Source organism: Rhinoderma darwinii, chromosome 2 (assembly GCF_050947455.1).
Source record: "Rhinoderma darwinii isolate aRhiDar2 chromosome 2, aRhiDar2.hap1, whole genome shotgun sequence".
Taxonomy (NCBI): Eukaryota; Metazoa; Chordata; class Amphibia; order Anura; family Rhinodermatidae; genus Rhinoderma; species Rhinoderma darwinii.
In genome coordinates this window covers 186933214-186952274 of record NC_134688.1, presented here as the reverse complement: position 1 = coordinate 186952274, position 19061 = coordinate 186933214, and the positions used below count along the sequence as shown (strand labels likewise).

The window sequence follows — 19061 nt, the reverse complement described above, 5'->3', positions numbered from 1 at the left end:
TATTGCTTTGATACCTCTGGGGCTCTGCAAATGCGACATGGCACCCGAAAACCAATCCAGCAAAATCTGTACTCCAAAGAACACACAGCGCTCCTTTCCTTCTGAGCCCTCCCATGGGCCCAAACGTCAGTTTATCACCACAAATGGGGTATTGCCGCACTCAGGACAAATTGGGCAACAAAATGGAGTATTTTATTTCTTGTGAAAATAAGAAATTTTGAGCTAAAATGACATATTATTGGAAAAAATATATATTATTGGAAAAAATATATATTTTTTTAATTCCCAGCCCAATTCAAATAAGTTCTGTGAAGAAACTATGGGGTCTAAAAGGTCACATTACCCATAAATGAATTCCTTGAGGGGTGTAGTTTCCAAAATGGGGTCACTTCTGGTGGGTTTCCATTGCTTTGATACCTCTGGGGCTCTGCAAATGCGACATGGCACCCGAAAACCAAACCAGCAAAATCTGTACTCCAAAGAACACACAGCGCTCCTTCCCTTCTGAGGCCTCCCATGGGCCCAAACGGCAGTTTATTGCCACAAATGGGGTATTGATGCACTCATGAGAAATTGGGCAACAAAATTGAGTATTTTGTTCCCTGTGAAAATAAGAAATTTTGGTAAAAAATTACATCTTATTGGAAAAAATTTCATTTTTTTAATGTCTCAGCCCAATTGAAATAGGTGCTGTGAAAAAACTGTGTGGTCAAAATGCTAACATCAACCATAAATGCATTCCTTGAGGGGTGTAGTTTCCAAAATGGGGTCACTTTTGGTGGGTTTCCATTGCTTTGATACCTCTGAGGCTCTGCAAATGCGACATGGCACCCGAAAACCAATCCAACAAAATCTGGACTCCAACAAACATATAGCGCTCCTTTCCTTCTGAGCCCTCCCATGGGCCCAAACGGCAGTTTATCACCACAAATGGGGTATTGCCGCACTCAGGACAAATTGTGCAACAAAATGGGGTATTTTGTTCCCTGTGAAAATAAGAAATTTTGATCACAAATGACATTTTATTGGCAAAAATGAAATTGTTTTCATTTCAGAGCCCAATTCAAATACGTGCTGTGAAAAAACTGTGCGGTCAAAATGGTAACAACAACCCTAAATGAATTCCTTGAGGGGTGTAGTTTCCAAAATGGGGTCACTATTGGGGGATTCCTACTGTTTTGACACCTCAACACCTCTTCAAACCTGGCATGCTGCCTAAAATATATTCTAATAAAAAAGAGGACTCAAAATGCACTAGGTGCTTCTTTGCTTCTAGGGCTTGTGTTTTAGTCCACGAGCGCAGTAGGGCCACATGTGGGACATTTCTAAAAACTGCAGAATCTGGACAATACATATTTAGTAGTGTTTCTCTGGTAAAACCTTCTGTGTTACAGAAAAAAAAATGAATAAAATTGAAATTCAGCAAGAAAAATGAAATTTGCAAATTTGACCTCCACTTTGCTTTAATTCCTGTGAAATGCCTGAAGGGTTAAAAAACTTTCTAACTGCTGTTTTGAATACTTTGAGGGGTCTAGTTTTTAAAATGGGGTTTTTCATGGGGCTTTCTAATACATAGGCCCCACAAAGCCACTTCAGAACTCAAGAGGTACCTTAAAAAAAAGGCTTTTGAAATTTTCTTAAAAATATGAGAAATTGCTGTTTATGTTCTAAGCCTTGTAACGTCCAAGAAAAATAAAAGAATGTTCAAAAAACGATGCCAATCTAAAGTAGACATATGGGAAATGTGAACTAGTAACTATTTTGGGTGGTATAACCGTCTGTTTTACAAGCAGATGCATTTAAATTCTGAAAAATGCAATTTTTTCAAAATTTTCTCTACATTTTTCAATTTTTCACCAATAAACACTGAATATATCGACCAAATTTTACCACGAACATGAAGCCCAATGTGTCACGAGAAAACAATCTCAGAATCGCTTGGGTAGGTTTAAGCATTCCGACGTTATTACCACATAAAGTGAAATATGTCAGATTTGAAAAATGGGCTCTGAGCCTTAAGGCCAAAACTAGGCTGCGTCCTTAAGGGGTTAAAGAGGCTCTATCACCACATTATAAGTGCCCATCTCCTACATATGTAACACAAAAAGAAAAAAATGGAACCAAAGTGGAGCTGCTAGTGAAGGCAAATAAACTAGGCAAAGTTCATAATTTAATGTGGGTATGCAGGGTCGACAAGCTACGCTTTTCAACGCCGGACCGGCGTCTTCATTAGCCGTATGAAGACGCCGGTCCGGCGTTGAAACGCGTAGCTTGTTGATCCTGCATATCCACATTAAATTATGAACTTTGCCTAGTCTACTTGCCTTCACTAGCAGCGTCACTTTGGTTCCATTTTTTTTCTTTTTGTGTTACATATTTGCTTGACAACAAACTTAGTTTTGTTGTGTTTTGTGGACCCGGCAGCAGCTTTTTTCGTCTCTACATTTCTCCCCATTGTGATACCTGCCAGTATCTACAATCCTAGATGAGCACTTTTTATTAATTTAGGTGCTCTATTTTAATCTCTCGATTACCTGCACTATGTGGCGCTGTTTCTCCTTTTCTCTCTCTTAGTTTATCTCCTACATAATCTGATTGGTGCTGTAATGTAGATAACCGTGGTTTTTATTTTGAAAAACAATAAATTTTGAGCAAGTTATGAGCAATTTTAGATTCATGCTAATTAGTTTCTTAATAGACAACTGGGCGTGTCTTTACCTTTTTACCAACTGGACGTTGTAAAGAGAAGTGTATGACGCTGACCAATCAGTGTCATACATTTCTCTCCATTCATTTTTAGCAGTACTCGCAACACAGCGTGATCTCGCTAGATCGTTCAGTCAAGACACTTCGGTAAAGTTAATATGGGAGTATGTGACTGCACAGCGTGATCTCGCGAGATCACGCTGTGTTGCGAGTACTGCTAAAAATGAATGGAGAGAAGTGTATGACGCTGATTGGTCAGCGTCATACACTTTTCTCTTTACAACGCCCAGTTGGTAAAAAAGTAAAAACACGCCCAGTTGTCTATTAAGAAACTAATTGGCATAAATCTAAAATTGCTCAAAATGAATCGTTTTTCAAAATAGAAAACACTTCTCTACATTACAGCGCCGATCACATTATGTAGGAGATAGGGCACTTATAATCTGGTGACAGAGCCTCTTTAAGTAGTTTAAATTCTTGAAAAGGTTCTCATCCCATGATAAAAAGGGAACTTAATCCCCACTTGCCATTCCTTTTCCTCCGTTATCCCATCTATAAAAGTTGTTCTTCTTACATTATACTTGGGTGAAACTGAGCTGTGGATCCTAGGTAACATTTTTACATTGCGTCACATGTACAGGGTGGGCCATTTATATGGATACACCTAAATAAAATGGGAATGGTTGGTGATATTTACTTCCTGTTTGTGGCACATTAGTATATGAGAGGGGGGAAACTTTTCAAGCTGGGTGTTGACCATGGCGGCCATTTTGTATCCAACTTTAGTTTTTTCAATGGGAAGAGGGTCATGTGACACATCAAACTTATCGAGAATTTCACAAGAAAAACAATGGTGTGCTTGGTTTTAACGTTACTTTATTCTTTCATGAGTTATTTACAAGTTTCTGACTACTTATAAAATGTGTTCAAAGTGCTGCCCATTGTGTTGAATTGTCAATGCAACCCTCTTCTCCCACTCTTCACACACTGATAGCAACACTGCAGAAGAAATGCTAGCACAGGCTTCCAGTATCCGTCGTTTCAGTTGCTGCACATCTCGTATCTTCACAGCATAGACAATTGCCTGCAGATGACCCCAAAGATAAAAGTCTAAGGGGGTCAGATCGGGAGACCTAGGGGGCCATTCAACTGGCCCACGACTACCAATCCACTTTCCATTAAACTGTTCATCTAGGAATGCTCGGACCTGACACCCATAATGACATAAATAACTCATGAAAGAATAAAGTAACGTTAAAACCAAGCACACCATTGTTTTTCTTCTGAAATTCTCGATAAGTTTGATGTGTCACATGACCCTCTTCCCATTGAAAAAACTAAAGTTGGATACAAAATGGCTGACTTCAAAATGGTCAACACCCAGCTTGAAAAGTTTCCCCCCTACCATATACTAATCTGCCACAAACAGGAAGTTAATATCACCAACCATTCCCATTTTATTTAGGTGTATCCATATAAATGGCCCACCCTGTACATGTGCAACAAGATTGTGTTCAGAACAAGTCCAAGAGGCATTCTAAAGATACCTTAAAAGTTTAACTTCCTATTAACTGTTAAATGGCAAGAGTTAAGGGAAGTCAGAGTGATGAATTTCACTATAGATTGTTAATAAGGCTTTATTCAGACTTGTGTATTATGGCCCTACGTGGAAGCTTTGTATATTGCACCAAAAAAGGGGTCTGATCTTCTGAGGTATTTAATGGGAACAGTATTCCTGCATTGCACTAAGGAAAAGTTCTTCTCTCATTCCCATGATGGGATCTGAACTGGTTTTCAGTGCTAAATATACGGCTCCTACACACCGCTCTAATATGCATGTGTGAATTCTCTCTAACCAGTTGGGCATGAGTGAATAAGTGATTGCAAAATGTGATGGCCATAGAGGTTAGCCAGGCCAATATTTATTCCTTGTGAGTAGAACCATTTCTATACCACTTTCATTTAAAGATGCTCTGTCACCAGATTATAAAATTCCCATCTCCTATTGAATGTGATCGGTGCTGCAATGTAGATAACAGTAAAGTTTTTTTGTTTTTTTTAAAAACTATCATTTTTGCCCAAATTATGAGCAATTTTAGATTTATGCAAATTAGATTTTCAATGGACAACTGGGCGTGTTTTTTCGTTTTACCAACTGGGCGTGTATTCTGTTTTTACCAATTGGGCGTGTTTACTCGTTTTACCAACTGGGCGTTGTGAATAGAAGTGTATGACGCTGACCAATCGGCGTCCTACACTTCTCATCGTTCCCACCCAGCTTCTTTCACTGCACAGACACACAGCCTGTTCTCACGAGATCACGCTGTGACGTCACTTCCTACCACAGGTCTTTCACCATCGCGTCGGACGAGAGAAGACACATCGGCTCCAGCAGTCCGAGATATGCTGCTGCAGATTCAACTGTACCCTCTCGGACGCCTGGAGCCGATGTGTCTTCTCTCGTCCGACGCGATGGTGAAGGACCTGTGGGAGGAAGTGACGTCACAGCGTGAGTTGGTGAAACGAGTAAACCCGCCCAGTTGGTGAAACGAGTAAACACGCCCAGTTGGTGAAACGAGTAAACACGCCCAGTTGTCCATTGAAAAACTCATTTGCATAAATCTAAAATTACTCATAACTTGGGCAAAAATGATAATTTAAAAAAAAAAACTTTACTGTTATCTACATTGCAGCGCCAATCACATTCAATAGGAGATGGGGATTTTATAATCTGGTGACAGAGCATCTTTAAAGTAACATGACCAACCAATGGAAATGGAAACAAGTTTTTGTGTATCTTTTTGTGTTTGCGAATGACTATAGTAATAAAATGCCTGTTCCCTCTTCAGCTAGAGATGATTGCTATGGAAAACCCAGCAGACCTAAAGAAGCAGCTGTATGTGGAGTTTGAAGGCGAGCAAGGAGTAGACGAGGGAGGAGTATCCAAAGAGTTTTTCCAATTAGTTGTTGAGGAAATTTTCAACGCTGATATAGGTAATTTTTATTCGTTACTTTAATTTTGTATGTGGATTAAGATATAGGTTCTTTTTATACGACTTTTTATTATATTGGCCCAAATCTTAAACGTCAATTGTGGAAGTTGCTAGTAATCCTAAATGGTTTACTATATACACTATATGGACAAAAGTATTTGGTTGCACCTCTTAATCACTGAATTCAGGTGTTTTTCTTTCAGTCCTATTGCCACAGGTGTATAAAATCCAGCACCTAACCATGCAGTCGCCTTTATGAACATTTGTGAAAGAATGGGTCACTGAAGAGCTCACTGAATTTCGGCATGATACCGTAATAGGATGTCACCGGTGTAACAACTCTGTTGGTGGAATATCTTCCCTCCTAGATATTCCACAATCAACTGTGAGTGATATTATTACAAAGTAAAAGTGCTTAGGAAACACAGCAGCTCAGCCACGAAATGGCAGGCCACACAAAGTTACAGAGCGGGGTGCTGAGGTGCAGAGTGAATAAAAGTCACCAGTGCTCTGCTGACTCAACTGCAGAGTACCAATTTTCATCTGGTATTCGCTTCCACACAAACTGCACCTGGAGCTTCATGGCATGGGTTTTCATGGCCGAGCTGCTGCCTGCAAGTCTTACATCACCAAATACAGTGCCAAGCGTCAGATGAAGTGGTGTAAAGCACGCCACCACTCGAGTCTGGAGCAGTGGAAACGTGTTGTATGGAGTGACGTATCACGCTTATCTATCTGACAGTCTGATGGACAAGTCTGGGTTTGGCAAATGCCAGGGGAAAGTTACCTGCCTGACTGCATTGTGCCAACTATAAAGTTTGGTGGAGGAGGGATAATGCTAAACTAATGTTTTTCAACTTTTGGCCTAGGCCCCTTTGTTCCAGTGAAGGGAAATCTAAATGCTTTAGGATAACAGGACATTTTGGACAATTATATGCTTCCAACTTTGTGGGAACAGTTTGGGAAAGGCCTTTTTCTGTTCCAGCCTGACTAACCCAGTGCACCTGATCTCAACCCCATTGAACACATTTGGGATGAATTAGAATTGAGTTTGCAAGCCACGCCGTCTCATCCAACATCAGTATCTGACCGTACAAATGCTCTTCTAAATGAATGGACAGAAATTTCCACAGACACGCTCCAAATTCTTGTAGAAAACCTTCCCTGAAGAGTGGAAGCTGTTTGAGCTGCAAAGAATGGGATGTCATAAAATCTCCTGTAAATGTAATGTGATGGTGTCCCAAAACTTTTGTCTGTCTAGTGCAATTCCAAATGGTTCTCATCCTAAAGAATGAAGCTGTCTCTAAGGGCTGTTCACACTGCTACCCAGCATCAACGATCAGTGGCCAGATATGTTTGTCTTTTGGACCTAATCATCACGGAGCTAAGATCACTTTAGCTTTGTGAAATGTTGTGGTTATTGCCTTACTAAACGTTGAATATGTGGGTCGGGAGTAAGACCGTGACTTGCAGGGTAAAGAGCAATTTAGAGACCCTTTTCTTCCTTTTAGACGACCGCAATTTGCATATTTCCAACAAATCATTTTCTTGTCTCTAGATACTTATAATTCTCCCTAGTGAGGCGAGCAATTTCCAAATAATATCACATATTAGCACCATTTTGATGTCCTCGATGCAGCATTATCAGATTAAAGTTAAAGCTACATTATAGTTTGGTTATTGCATAGCTGAAAAGACTGCAACAACGCTTAAAGGGACATTTAACTTTCCCATGTGTACCATTATGGTATTCCATGTGTCAGTCAATCACCTGTTATTTTTCTTTTCTGCTTCTATCTATATATCAGACTGGGATGGTTGGTTAGCAGTGTGAATGTGGCTCGGTGACACGCTTTCTCTGCTTGAGTCTATGGAGATCTATGTGTCACCCATTACAAGCTTCAGCAGTTCCTGTAACACACTAGTTTTGCACAGAGGGGGACAAACGTCTGTCATCAGCTACCACTGATACTTAGGTTCCTGTCACACAGGTATAATGTAGAAGAATATAGTGCAGTCTGTATACTTACAATTTCTGAGCTTATTTTGGAGAATATAGAGAGAACTATAATCGCCGTGTCCCCCAGCATGCAGAAATGGTATGGTCTTTAGCTGACCATTTGATGCTGTGCTGAAGCATCATGGGATTGATAGTAAAGCAGAGAGGAAGAGAAAGCTGAGGAAATCTAAGAATCAAGATGGAGGCTTTTTTAAAACAGACAAAGGCAGCAGTTCAAAAAGTAAGTACAGTAAACATAAAAAGTGTAGTGATAGACAGTCAGGTGGGGGATGCGGACATGGAAAGTTCTTTCCACTTTAGGTCTTCCTTAACCCCTTCCCGACATCCGACGCATATATACGGAGCTGTCGGCAGGAGTTACCGCAAACCGCAGAACTATTACGTCGCGGTGATAGTGTGGGCTTGGGAGCTGAGCACGCACCATCACCACCGGGTGGCAGCTGTATGTTACAGCTGACACCCTGCTGTAACGGCTAGCCTCCGATCTGGACTATTAACTCCTGAGATGCTGCATTAATAGAGATCGCAGAGCCTGAGGGTTTTTTAGCCACCGGCACCCCAGCAACGTGATCACTGGGTAGCTGCAGAGGCAACTGGAGGCCTAATACTGCCAGGTCAGAGGTGGGGCCTAAAATGCTTCTGGTACCAACGGCAGGATGGCGCCAGCTCTTCTTCTGGCTCAAAAGCTGAGCCAGCATTATCAGCAGTGGCTGTCCGCTGTATATTACAGCGGACATCCTGCTGTAATGGCAGGAACCGGTGCTAGCTCCGATCCCTGCCGTTAACCGCTTAGATGCAGCGATCGAAAGCAATCGTTGCTGCATCTTAGTGGTTTGTAGAAAATCGGCAGCCCTGCCGTGTGATGGCAGGGCTGCCGACTGCTGCTATGGCAACTGGAGGCCCGAAAATTGCCGCTTGGTCTGCCATTAAGGAAGCCAATTGGGCCCCGCACGGAGGAGGAGCCTAATCGGCTTGCTGTCAGTGAAAGACTGCGTTCTAATACGTTGTACCACATAGACATTCAAGTCCCCTAGTGGGACTAAAAAAAAAGTTGAAACTTTTTATAATTTTTACAACTTCTATTTTAAGTAATAAAATAATACAATCTCCCTTTTTTTTTTTTTTTTTTCACTTAAGTCATTATTATTTAAGGATCCCATTTTTTACAGAAAAACAAAAGATATACATACATACAAACAATCAAACAAAACTCCCGATCTAGATACGGCAAATTGACCACATATTCGACTAAGGTAATCATAAGAGTATGTCGGAGTAAGTAGAGTCAGTCCATTGATCCCATAAGGAAGTACGAGCGTAGGACCCTTGAATAGAGGCTAAAGCGCGTTCCATAACACAATAATTGTTAACATATAAAATCACTTCACTCATACTAGGTGCTTTTGTAGATTTCCAGTATTTTGCAATCAATATTTTTGCAGACAGCAATACATGAAAAAGTACGTTTCTGACACCCGGAGAGAAATCCACCAATCCCACATGCAGTAGGGCTAGAGCAGGGGCGAGCTGAATGTCAACCCCTAAAAGAGATCGTAAGAAATGTTCTACTTGCTGCCAAAAGCTGGACAATACTGTACATTCCCAAAAAATATGGAGGATGGTACCCTTAGAAGTGAGGCACCTCCAGCACCTATCTGATGATGGATATATTCGCGACAAACGACTAGGAGTGTAATACCACCTATACATTATTTTCCTAGTCGCTTCCAAATGTGTAGCGCACTTAGAGAGAGAGCAAGCTAGATTGAAAGTGTTAAGTCATTATTATAAAAAAAATAAAAATGAACCATACATATTTGGAATCGCCGCGTCCATAACGGACGGAACTATAAAAATATTATGTTTATCCCGCGCAGTGAACGCCACTAAAAAACGTTGCCAGTATTGCTGTTTTTTTGATCACTTTGTCTACTAAAAATGTAAATAAAAAGTGATCAAAAAGTTGCCTGTATCCAAAAACGGTACCTTTAAAAACTATAGGTCATCTCGCAAAAAACAAGCCCTCATACAGCTCAGTCGAATAAAAAAATGAAGTTATGTCTCTTACAACATGCCGGCAGCAAAAATACATTATTTTTATTGTGCAAAAAGTTGTAAAACATAAAAAAGTGCTATAAATTTGGTATCGCTGGAATTGTACTGAACCGCAGAATAAAGTTAACATGTAATTTATAGTGAACGCTGTGTAGAAAAAAAAAAAACTGAATTGCTGCTCTTTGGTCAACTTGCCTCCCAAAAAAGGGATAAAAAGTGATCAAAAAGTCACATGTAGCCCAAAATGGTACAAAAAAAAACTACAACTCGTTTCGCAAGAAAACAGCCCTCATACCACTAAGTCTATGAAAAAATAAAGCCAAGTCTCCAATAAGTCAGGAAAGAAAAAATATGCAGTTGTGCAGCCCGAGGGGAACACTTATTTTTATCAAGGCCCTAAAATTAGGGAACCAGGAAGGGGAGGACCCAAACATACCTGCTGGAAGCGACGGTGCCCGTATTATACCAGGACAACACTTTCCCCGCAGTTTGGGGAATTTTGCTAAGGTGCAAAGTGTAGACCAAAAGGGAGATAAGAAAGGACACCGTTTATCAGTGCGACACTGGCCTGTGCATAAAGGATTGCTTCACAGCGTAACAAATATTCTTGGATTATTTTTATTTTTTTTACCCCATTATTATACCACCTAATTATGCCCTGATGTACTCTGCCCAGCTCACATGTACCCCCACATTATAAACTAGAATACCAGTAAAACTCCAAACAAAACTACTACCAAGCAAAATCCACGCTCCAAAAGCCAAATGGTGCTCTCTCCCTTCTGAACCCTACAGTGTGCCCAGACAGCAGTTTACTTCCACATATTTGGCATACCCAAACCAGGGAGAACCCTTTTAACAATTTTTGGGGTGTGTCTCTCCAGTGGCACAAGCTGGGCATGACATTTTCCACTGAAATGGCATATCTAGGGAAAAATGTACACTTTTACTTTGCACCATCTGCAGTGCAATCATTTAAGGAAAAGACCTGCGGGGTAAAAATGCTCATTACACCCCTTAATAAATGCCTTGAGGGGTGTAGTTTCCAAAATGGGGTCACTTCTCAGCGGTTTCTTTTATTATTTCACATCAGAGCCTCTGCAATTGTGAACCAATACTTTGTAAATTTCCAAATTAGGCCTCAATTTCATATGGTACTCTTTCACTCCTGAGCCTGGTCGAATGTCAAGGCAAAAGATTAGTGCCTCATGTAGGGTGATTTGAAAACCTGGGAAACACAGGATAATAATTAGAGAGCTGTCTTTTCATGGTGGCACAAGCTGGGCACCACATATTGGCATATCTATGGAAAAATTGCCATTTTCACTCTGCAACATCGAGTGTACACCAACTTCTGTAAAACACATGTGGCCCCTAGGTGAATACCTTGAGGGGTGTAGTTTCCAAAATGGTCACTTCTGGGGGGTTTCCACTGCTTTGGTCCCACAGGGGCTTTGCAAATGCGACATAGAGCCCAGAAACCAATGCCACATAATCTGCACTCCAAAAGCCAAATGGCGCTTCCTCACTTCTGAGCCCTGTCGTGTGCCCAAACAGCAGGTTATGACCACATATGGGGTATTACCGTATTTGCTTTACAAACGTTGGGGTGCTTTTTCTCATATTTGTTGACCAAATGAATTTATTTATTTTTTTAGCTAAAACTACGTCTTTTTGGATTTTTTTTTTTACATTGCCCCATTCTAATAAAATCTATGAAACACCTGTGAGGTCAAAATGCTCACTACACCTTGTAGATAAATTCCTCAAGGGGTGTAGTTTCCCAAATGGAGTCACTTTTAGGGAGTTTTCACCGGTTTGGTCCCACAGGGGCTTTGCAAAAGCGACATTGTGCCAAGAAACCAATTCAGCAAAATCTGTTGTACAAAAGCCAAATGGCGCTCGTTCCATTTTGAGCTCTGTCGTGTGCCCAAACAGCAGTTTGACAAGATATGAGCTATTTCCGTACCCTGGAGAAGTTGCTTTACAAATGTTAGGGGCCTTTTTTTTATTCCTTGTAGAAATTGTTTATTTTTTTGTTTTTTTTAGCTACGGTAAAACATCTTATTGGAAAAATGTAAAAAAAAAAATATTTTCACATCCAAATTCTAATAATATAAATGAAACACCTGTGGGTTCAAAATGCTTACTACGCCATTAAATGAATTCCTTGTGGGGTTTAGTTTCCAAAATGAGGTATTTTATGGGGTTTTGCCTTTGTTTTGTCATCACAAGACCTCTTCAAACCTGACATGGTGCCTAAAATATCATGTAATAAAGAGTGCCCCAAAATCCACTAGGTGCTCCTTTGCTTGTGAGGCCTGTGTTTCAGTCCATTAGCACATTAGAGCCACATGTGGGATATTTCTAAAAACTGTAGAATCTGGGCAATAAATATTGAGTTGCGTTTCTCTCGTAAAACCTTCTGTTACAGAAAAAAATGAATTCAAAATTAATTTCTGCGAAAAAAATAAAATGAAATTTGTAAGTTTTACCTCTACTATTGCTTTAATTCTTTTGAAACGTCTAAGGGGTTAAACGTTCTAAATGCTGTTTTGAATACTTTGAGGGGTGCAGTTTTTGAAATAGGTTGATTTATGGAGGTTTTCTAGTATATAGGGCCATCAAAACCACTTCAGAACTGAACTGGCCCATGAAAAATTAGCCTTTTGAAATTTTCTTGAAAATGCGAGAAATTGCTGCTAACGTTCTAAGCCTTGTAACGTCCTAGAAAAATAAAAGGATGTTCAAAAAACGATGCAAACAAAGTAGACATATGGGAAATATAAACTAGTAATGATTTTGTGTGGTATTACGATCGGTTTTACAAGCAGATACATTTAAACTTAGAAAAAGGCTAATGTTTGTAAATTTTCTCTAAATTTTGGTTTTTCACAAATCGATATTGAATTTATCGACTTAATTTTTTCAGTAACAAAATCCAATATGTCACGAGAAACCAGATTCGCTTGGATAGGTAAAAGCATTCCAAAGTTATTACCACATAAAAATGACACATGTCAGATTTGAAAAATAAGGTTTTGTCAGGAAGGTCAAAAGTGGCCACAGCGGGAAGGGGTTAATATTCCGCAAAAGACTTTCCATATTAACCAATAGAGCACCATGTAGTATTAGAAAGTGCTGTGTATATCTGCTAATACATGACACCCCCGCCCCATGAGTTTAACATGCACTAAATAGAGATTGTATGTATGCAGATTAGTTTCCGTTTTGCATGAGTTTTTTTTTTTCTTATGTCCTATATTTGCTGCATTGCTGATTTTGTGCTCAGTGAAGGTCTTTTTTTCATTTTCAGGCATGTTTACCTACGACGAGTCCACAAGATTCTTTTGGTTCAATCCATCTTCATATGAAACTGAAGGACAGTTTACTCTTATTGGAATTGTACTGGGCCTTGCAATTTACAATAATTGCATTCTAGATGTGCATTTTCCAATGGTTGTGTATAGAAAGCTGATGGGGAAAAAAGGAACGTTTCGTGATTTGGCGGATTCTCACCCTGTAAGTCTTGTTAAGAGATCTTTAAAGAAGAACTCTCATGAAAAATGTATTGTGGTGTCGATCTTGTGCATGTAAATTATAGTTATTTTCTCACTGAGCGTCTATCTTTCAATCCATGGGCTCCGTTCGGCTCCCCCGTTCAGTCACGTGACCTGTAAACTGACTTTCTGATTCACACCGCTTCTTGTGTTTGGACCGGAAGCCAGTTTCTCTATGTAAGTCTGAGACTGGCTTCGGTCCACACAAGACGCTGTGTGAATCGGAAAGTCAGTTTACAGGTCACGTTACTGAACGGGGGAGCCGAACGGAGCCCGTGGATTGAAAGATAAACGATCGGTGAGAAAATAAATATGATTTATATGCACAAGATGCCCATTATAAATGGGCACAGCAATAACATTTTCATGTGAGTTCTTCTTTAATGACCAAAGTTTCTTTCTGAAAGTTGCCTTCTGTAGCAGTGCAATTGATGTATTTGTCATACTTTACAGTGAAGGAAAAAAAAGTAAATGGCATTTCTGTATGTAATACATAAACGTGACTTGAGCTATCCATTAACAGACAGATTTGTTTACTGTATCTTTACCTAGTAACTACTGTACTGTAGTTTTCGGCTGAGTTTTCTATGAGAATTACTACAGTGCATGCTATTTTTAGAGGGATTTTTCACCTTAAAATTTAAATTCAGTTCAGATTAATGAAATATGCCTTGCTGAAAGGAGAATGTGGTAATCTGCATGAGCACAGGATTAGTTTCTGCATGTCATCACATATATTTTCTCCAAACGAAGAAATTTTGAGTAAGTAAAAATACTTTTTTTCTTTCAGGTCCTGTACCGAAGTTTAAAAAATCTATTGGAATACGAGGGCAATGTTGAGGATGACGTGATGATGACATTTCAGATATCTCAGACTGATCTCTTTGGGAATCCCCTGATGCATGACTTGAAAGAGAATGCAGATAAAATCCCCATTACAAATGAGAACAGGAAGGTGAGGATGTTTCTGTAGCCTACTGTATCATTCATACTACACAAATGTACCAATCATTTTAAAAGTGTCACTTAAAGGGATTGACAACCCCTTTCTGTGTTCCCTGATAGGGCATTTGGAAGGTTGGGACAAACCGCTATTGCAGAAATCTGTTTCCACTATGGAGGATGTCTTCTTTTGCCAAATGTTTTCCCATTACACTAACTGGTTTCTGGTCTTAGCAGCAGGACTCCATTTGAGTCAGCTATTAAACAAAGGAGTTCCTTTTGGGAAAGAGGTGGTCTATTTTGATTGATTTCCATATTTGCCATGTTCAGGCTTCAGAATTCCCTTCTATCCTCTTAAAGGAAATGTATCATCCAAAAATAATATAATTTTTCATTTAGATTTCAAGCAGACCACTTGTCAGCTTTGCTGTTTTGGCTGGGACAGGGCCAGCAGATTCAGGGGGTTTAATGACTATTCTATGGTACTGCTGAAGGCCGTGATAAGGAAGAATAGTAAAACTATACGCATAGTTAAAGAGGATCTGTCACCAGTTTATTAATTCCCTATTTCCTTACTAATCTAATAGGCGCTTTACTGCTGATAACTGTGTGATTTGTTTTAAAAAAAAACTTTTATTATTTTAAGTAATTTTTCTAAATATTCTAATGTGTCCAATCGTCATTCTGCTTCTTCCCTTCCCTGCCCAGCAACACAGTGTGATATTACAGTATACAGCTTCCATTCCTGACTGTATATTTAACTGGTGATATCTCTGGTTGTTTCACTGCTGCGATCCTGGTGCCATATAAAGATTAGAATCTCAGCCCGAAATATGGCTATTTGAAGTGATCCCCCTTCCCTCCAGCCTCATTCTCTCATACTGTGTGAAGCAGCTTCTTGCTGATAGGACAGTGTCAGGGGCTGTGAGGTAGCTCCACCTCAGGAAAATGGCTTGTGTTGACACCCACTTGCTTAGTATTGCCTCCTTTACATATTTAGAAAAATGCTCATATAGTTTAAAATAATAAACGTTTTGGGACACAATTTTCTCTAGCATTTATCAGTGTGACAACACCTATTCTAGATAGGGCATTACTAAACTAGGGACAGCTCCTCTTTAATGAATTGTATGCATCTCCCCTGCCCCTCTCTGGGGAAGGGTGCTGTACACCGTTTCTTCACATAGACCGTAAGTGTATGTTCACACAAAAAAACGTCTAAAAATACGTAGCTGGTTTCAGAGAAACAGCCTCTGATTTTCAGGCGTTTTTGAAGCTGAAAATGAAGCTTCGTTTAGGGTATGTTCACATGCACTGTTTTCAGACGTAATTCGAGTATTTTACGCCTCGAATTACGCCTGAAAAAACTACTCCATTTCGCCTACAAACATCTGCCCATTGTTTTCAATGGGTTTTACGATGTTCTATTCCCACAAGGTGTAATTTCACGTGTCGCTGTCAAAAGACGGTGCGTAAAAAGACGCCCACGTCAAAGAAGTGCATGTCCCTTCTTGGGACGTTTTTGGAGCCGGTTTTCATTGACTCCATTGAAAAACCGCTCCGATAACGTCCGTAAAATACGCCTCAAAAAAATATTGTCAAATATTTATTTTTGTATGTAATGCAAATGTCTTTTCTTTTTATTCTAGGAGTTTGTCTGTCTCTATACAGATCACATTTTAAATAAATCTGTGGATAAACAGTTTAAGGCTTTCAGGAGGGGATTTCACATGGTCACCAATGAATCCCCACTCAAATATCTGTTTAGGCCGGAGGAAATTGAACTGCTTATCTGTGGAAGTAGGGTAAGAGATTTCTGTCTCTATTTCCAACCGCAAGCAGCACATATTATATTTGTAATGTCCGGACAGTTATTTACTCCTGTATTCTCCCCACAGAATTTAGACTTCCAAGCTCTTAAAGAAACAACAGAGTATGATGGAGGCTACACCAGAGACTCTCGTAATATTAGGTGAATGAAGGGGGTTTTGTTGTAAGGCCAATGGTTAAATATAACGACTTCTGGGGAAACCATTGTAGTTTTTTTTGTTTTTTTTTAGTGTTACAATAAAATTAACATCCTTATACTGTATAAGGTTTGTTTTTTTATTTTGAATCCAGTGTTTATACAGCTCAAAGATATTTCCGCAGATATGTACAATTAATGCAGTCACACCAGTCTCTGTCTCGAGTGGGTCACAATTTCCCAAACATCTTAACGCCCACCTACTTACACCTTAGGCTGTATTCACATCTGCGTTCCCGGTTCCTTTGTTCTGCTCCATCATAGGAGCAGAAGAACGAGAATACCAGAATCGCTGTATCAGTCCCGTGAATGAAACCAGCGGCGCCTGATGGAACGCATTAACTTAAAAAGGCTCTGTCACCAGCTAATAACTGCCCTTTCTCCTACCTAATCTAATAGTCGCTTTAATGTAGATAACAGGTTGTTTTTGGGGGGGGGGGGGGTTTAAAGAGGCTCTGTCACCAGATTTTGCAACCCCTATCTGCTATTTCAGCAGATAGGCGCTGCAATGTAGATTACAGTAACGTTTTTATTTTTAAAAAACGAGCATTTTTGGCCAAGTTATGACCATTTTTGTAGTTATGCAAATGAGGCTTGCAAAAGTCCAAGTGGGTGTGTTTAAAAGTAAAAGTCCAAGTGGGCGTGTATTATGTGCGTACATCGGGGCGTTTTTAATACTTTTGCTAGCTGGGCGCTCTGAAGAGAAGTATCATCCACTTCTCTTCAGAACGCCCAGCTTCTGACAGTGCAGATCTGTGACGTCACTCACAGGTCCTGCATCGTGTCGGCCACATCGGCACCAGAGGCTACAGTTGATTCTGCAGCAGCATCAGCGTTTGCAGGTAAGATCGACTTACCTGCCAACGCTGATGCTGCTGCAGAATCAACTGTAGCCTCTGGTGCCGACGTGGCCGACACGATGCAGGACCTGTGAGTTACGTCACAGATGTGCACTGTCAGAAGCTGGGCGTTCTGAAGAGAAGTGGATGATACTTCTCTTCAGAGCGCCCAGCTAGTAAAAGTATTAAAAACGCCCCGATGTACGCACATAATACACGCCCACTTGGACTTTTACTTTTAAACACACCCACTTGGACTTTTGCAAGCCTCATTTGCATAACTACAAAAATGGTCATAACTTGGCCAAAAATGCTCGTTTTTTAAAAATAAAAACGTTACTGTAATCTACATTGCAGCGCCTATCTGCTGCAATAGCAGATAGGGGTTGCAAAATCTGGTGACAGAGCCTCTTTAAACGTTTATTTTTGACCAAGTTATGATCATTGTTAGTTTTATGCTAATTTGTTCTGAATGCCCAACTGGGTGTTTGTTTTTTTACTTTTCACCAAGTGGGCGTTGTAAAGAAAAGTGTATGACACTGACCAATCAGCGTCATACACTTTCCTTCATTCATTCCAGCTTGTTTCACAGCACAGCGTGATCTCGCGAGATCACGCTCTGATGGGACTTCCTCCCACAGGTCCTTTACTGGAGCGACGGAAGAGCCTTCAGCCGTACCAGGAGATTTATCCGAATCTGAAGCGGCTGGAGGCGATGTCTATTCAGTCTTCCTCCCACAGGTCCTTCAGTGGTGCCATGGAAGTCCTGTCTCAACGTGGTCTCGCCAGATCACGCTGTGCAGTGAAACAAGTTGGGCATTAATGAAGAGGTGTATGACGCCGATTGGTTAGAGTCATACACTTTGCTTTACAACGCCCACTTGGTGAAGAGTAAAAAACCGCCCAGTTGGGCACTTAGAAGAAATTAGCATAAAATAAAAAATGATCATAACTTGGTAAAAAATAAACGTTTTTCAAAAAATAAAATTAAAAAATGTTATCTACATTAAAGCGCCTTTTAGATTAGGTAGAAGATAGAGCAGTTATAAACTGGTGACAGATCCTCTTTAAATGGGTTGTCGGGTTTCCATCATTTTGCCGAACAAAAGAGCGCTTGCATACTGCGGGGTCTTCGAAACGGATGTCCGCAAAGCTTTAAACTTTTGCTTCTTCATGCTTGAAATCTTCTCAGTTTCTCCCATGATCAGCTGAATGACACACGCACAAACTTACACAGACACACACCTGTATCTAACCACGATTACACAATGAACTAAAAGCAAAATGCATCTACAGACAACATGGGGAAGGGGGGGGGGGGCACGCGCGCGCGCATGCATGTCATACTTTTGAACAATCCTTATTCAAATTTTTGTCTATTAGAAGACTGACAAGAGTAGACTCGGTTTTACATGTGTAAACTGTGTGTCCTATTCATACAAAAAAAATGTGGTGACCTTTCCATCTTTTCCTTTTCAGGGAGTTCTGGGACATAGTGCATTCATTTACCGATGAGCAGAAAAGATTGTTCTTACAGTTTACAACTGGCACAGATAGAGCGCCTGTGGGTGGACTAGGAAAACTAAAGATGATTATTGCCAAAAATGGCCCTGACACAGACCGGTAAGCTCCTGTGGCTGTTTACATTGATAATGTTTCTTCCAAGTAACCAGTCAGTGGAGATGCTTTAAATACAGACTACAGGTGACCTTTAAGTGGATGCACCAGAAAGGAAACACTTGTAGTTTCACATTATTACAGCCTTATCTTATTCAAGTGAATGGGAGAAGGCTGTAATACTGGGATTTGCCACTACAAGTGTGTTGGCGATTCACAGTACAAACAGGTAAGAAATGAAGGGGAAGCAGCACTCATACAATCGCCGCGGCCCCTTCAAAACAGATGATCGGTGGGAGTGGA

The 19061-nt window shown here is 40.3% G+C and overlaps 1 protein-coding gene across 3 annotated transcripts in view; it reads left to right on the top strand.

The window, feature by feature from the left end:
- Window positions 1-19061, top strand: part of UBE3A (ubiquitin protein ligase E3A) — a 61683-nt gene that overhangs the window by 33675 nt on the left and 8947 nt on the right. For all 3 annotated transcript variants that reach the window (XM_075852603.1, XM_075852604.1, XM_075852602.1), the window contains exons 5-10: window positions 5556-5700; window positions 13091-13296; window positions 14125-14289; window positions 15926-16081; window positions 16175-16248; window positions 18621-18764. In XM_075852603.1, coding sequence (XP_075708718.1) covers window positions 5556-5700; window positions 13091-13296; window positions 14125-14289; window positions 15926-16081; window positions 16175-16248; window positions 18621-18764 — 890 coding nt within the window. The remainder of the gene's footprint in view (window positions 1-5555; window positions 5701-13090; window positions 13297-14124; window positions 14290-15925; window positions 16082-16174; window positions 16249-18620; window positions 18765-19061) is intronic.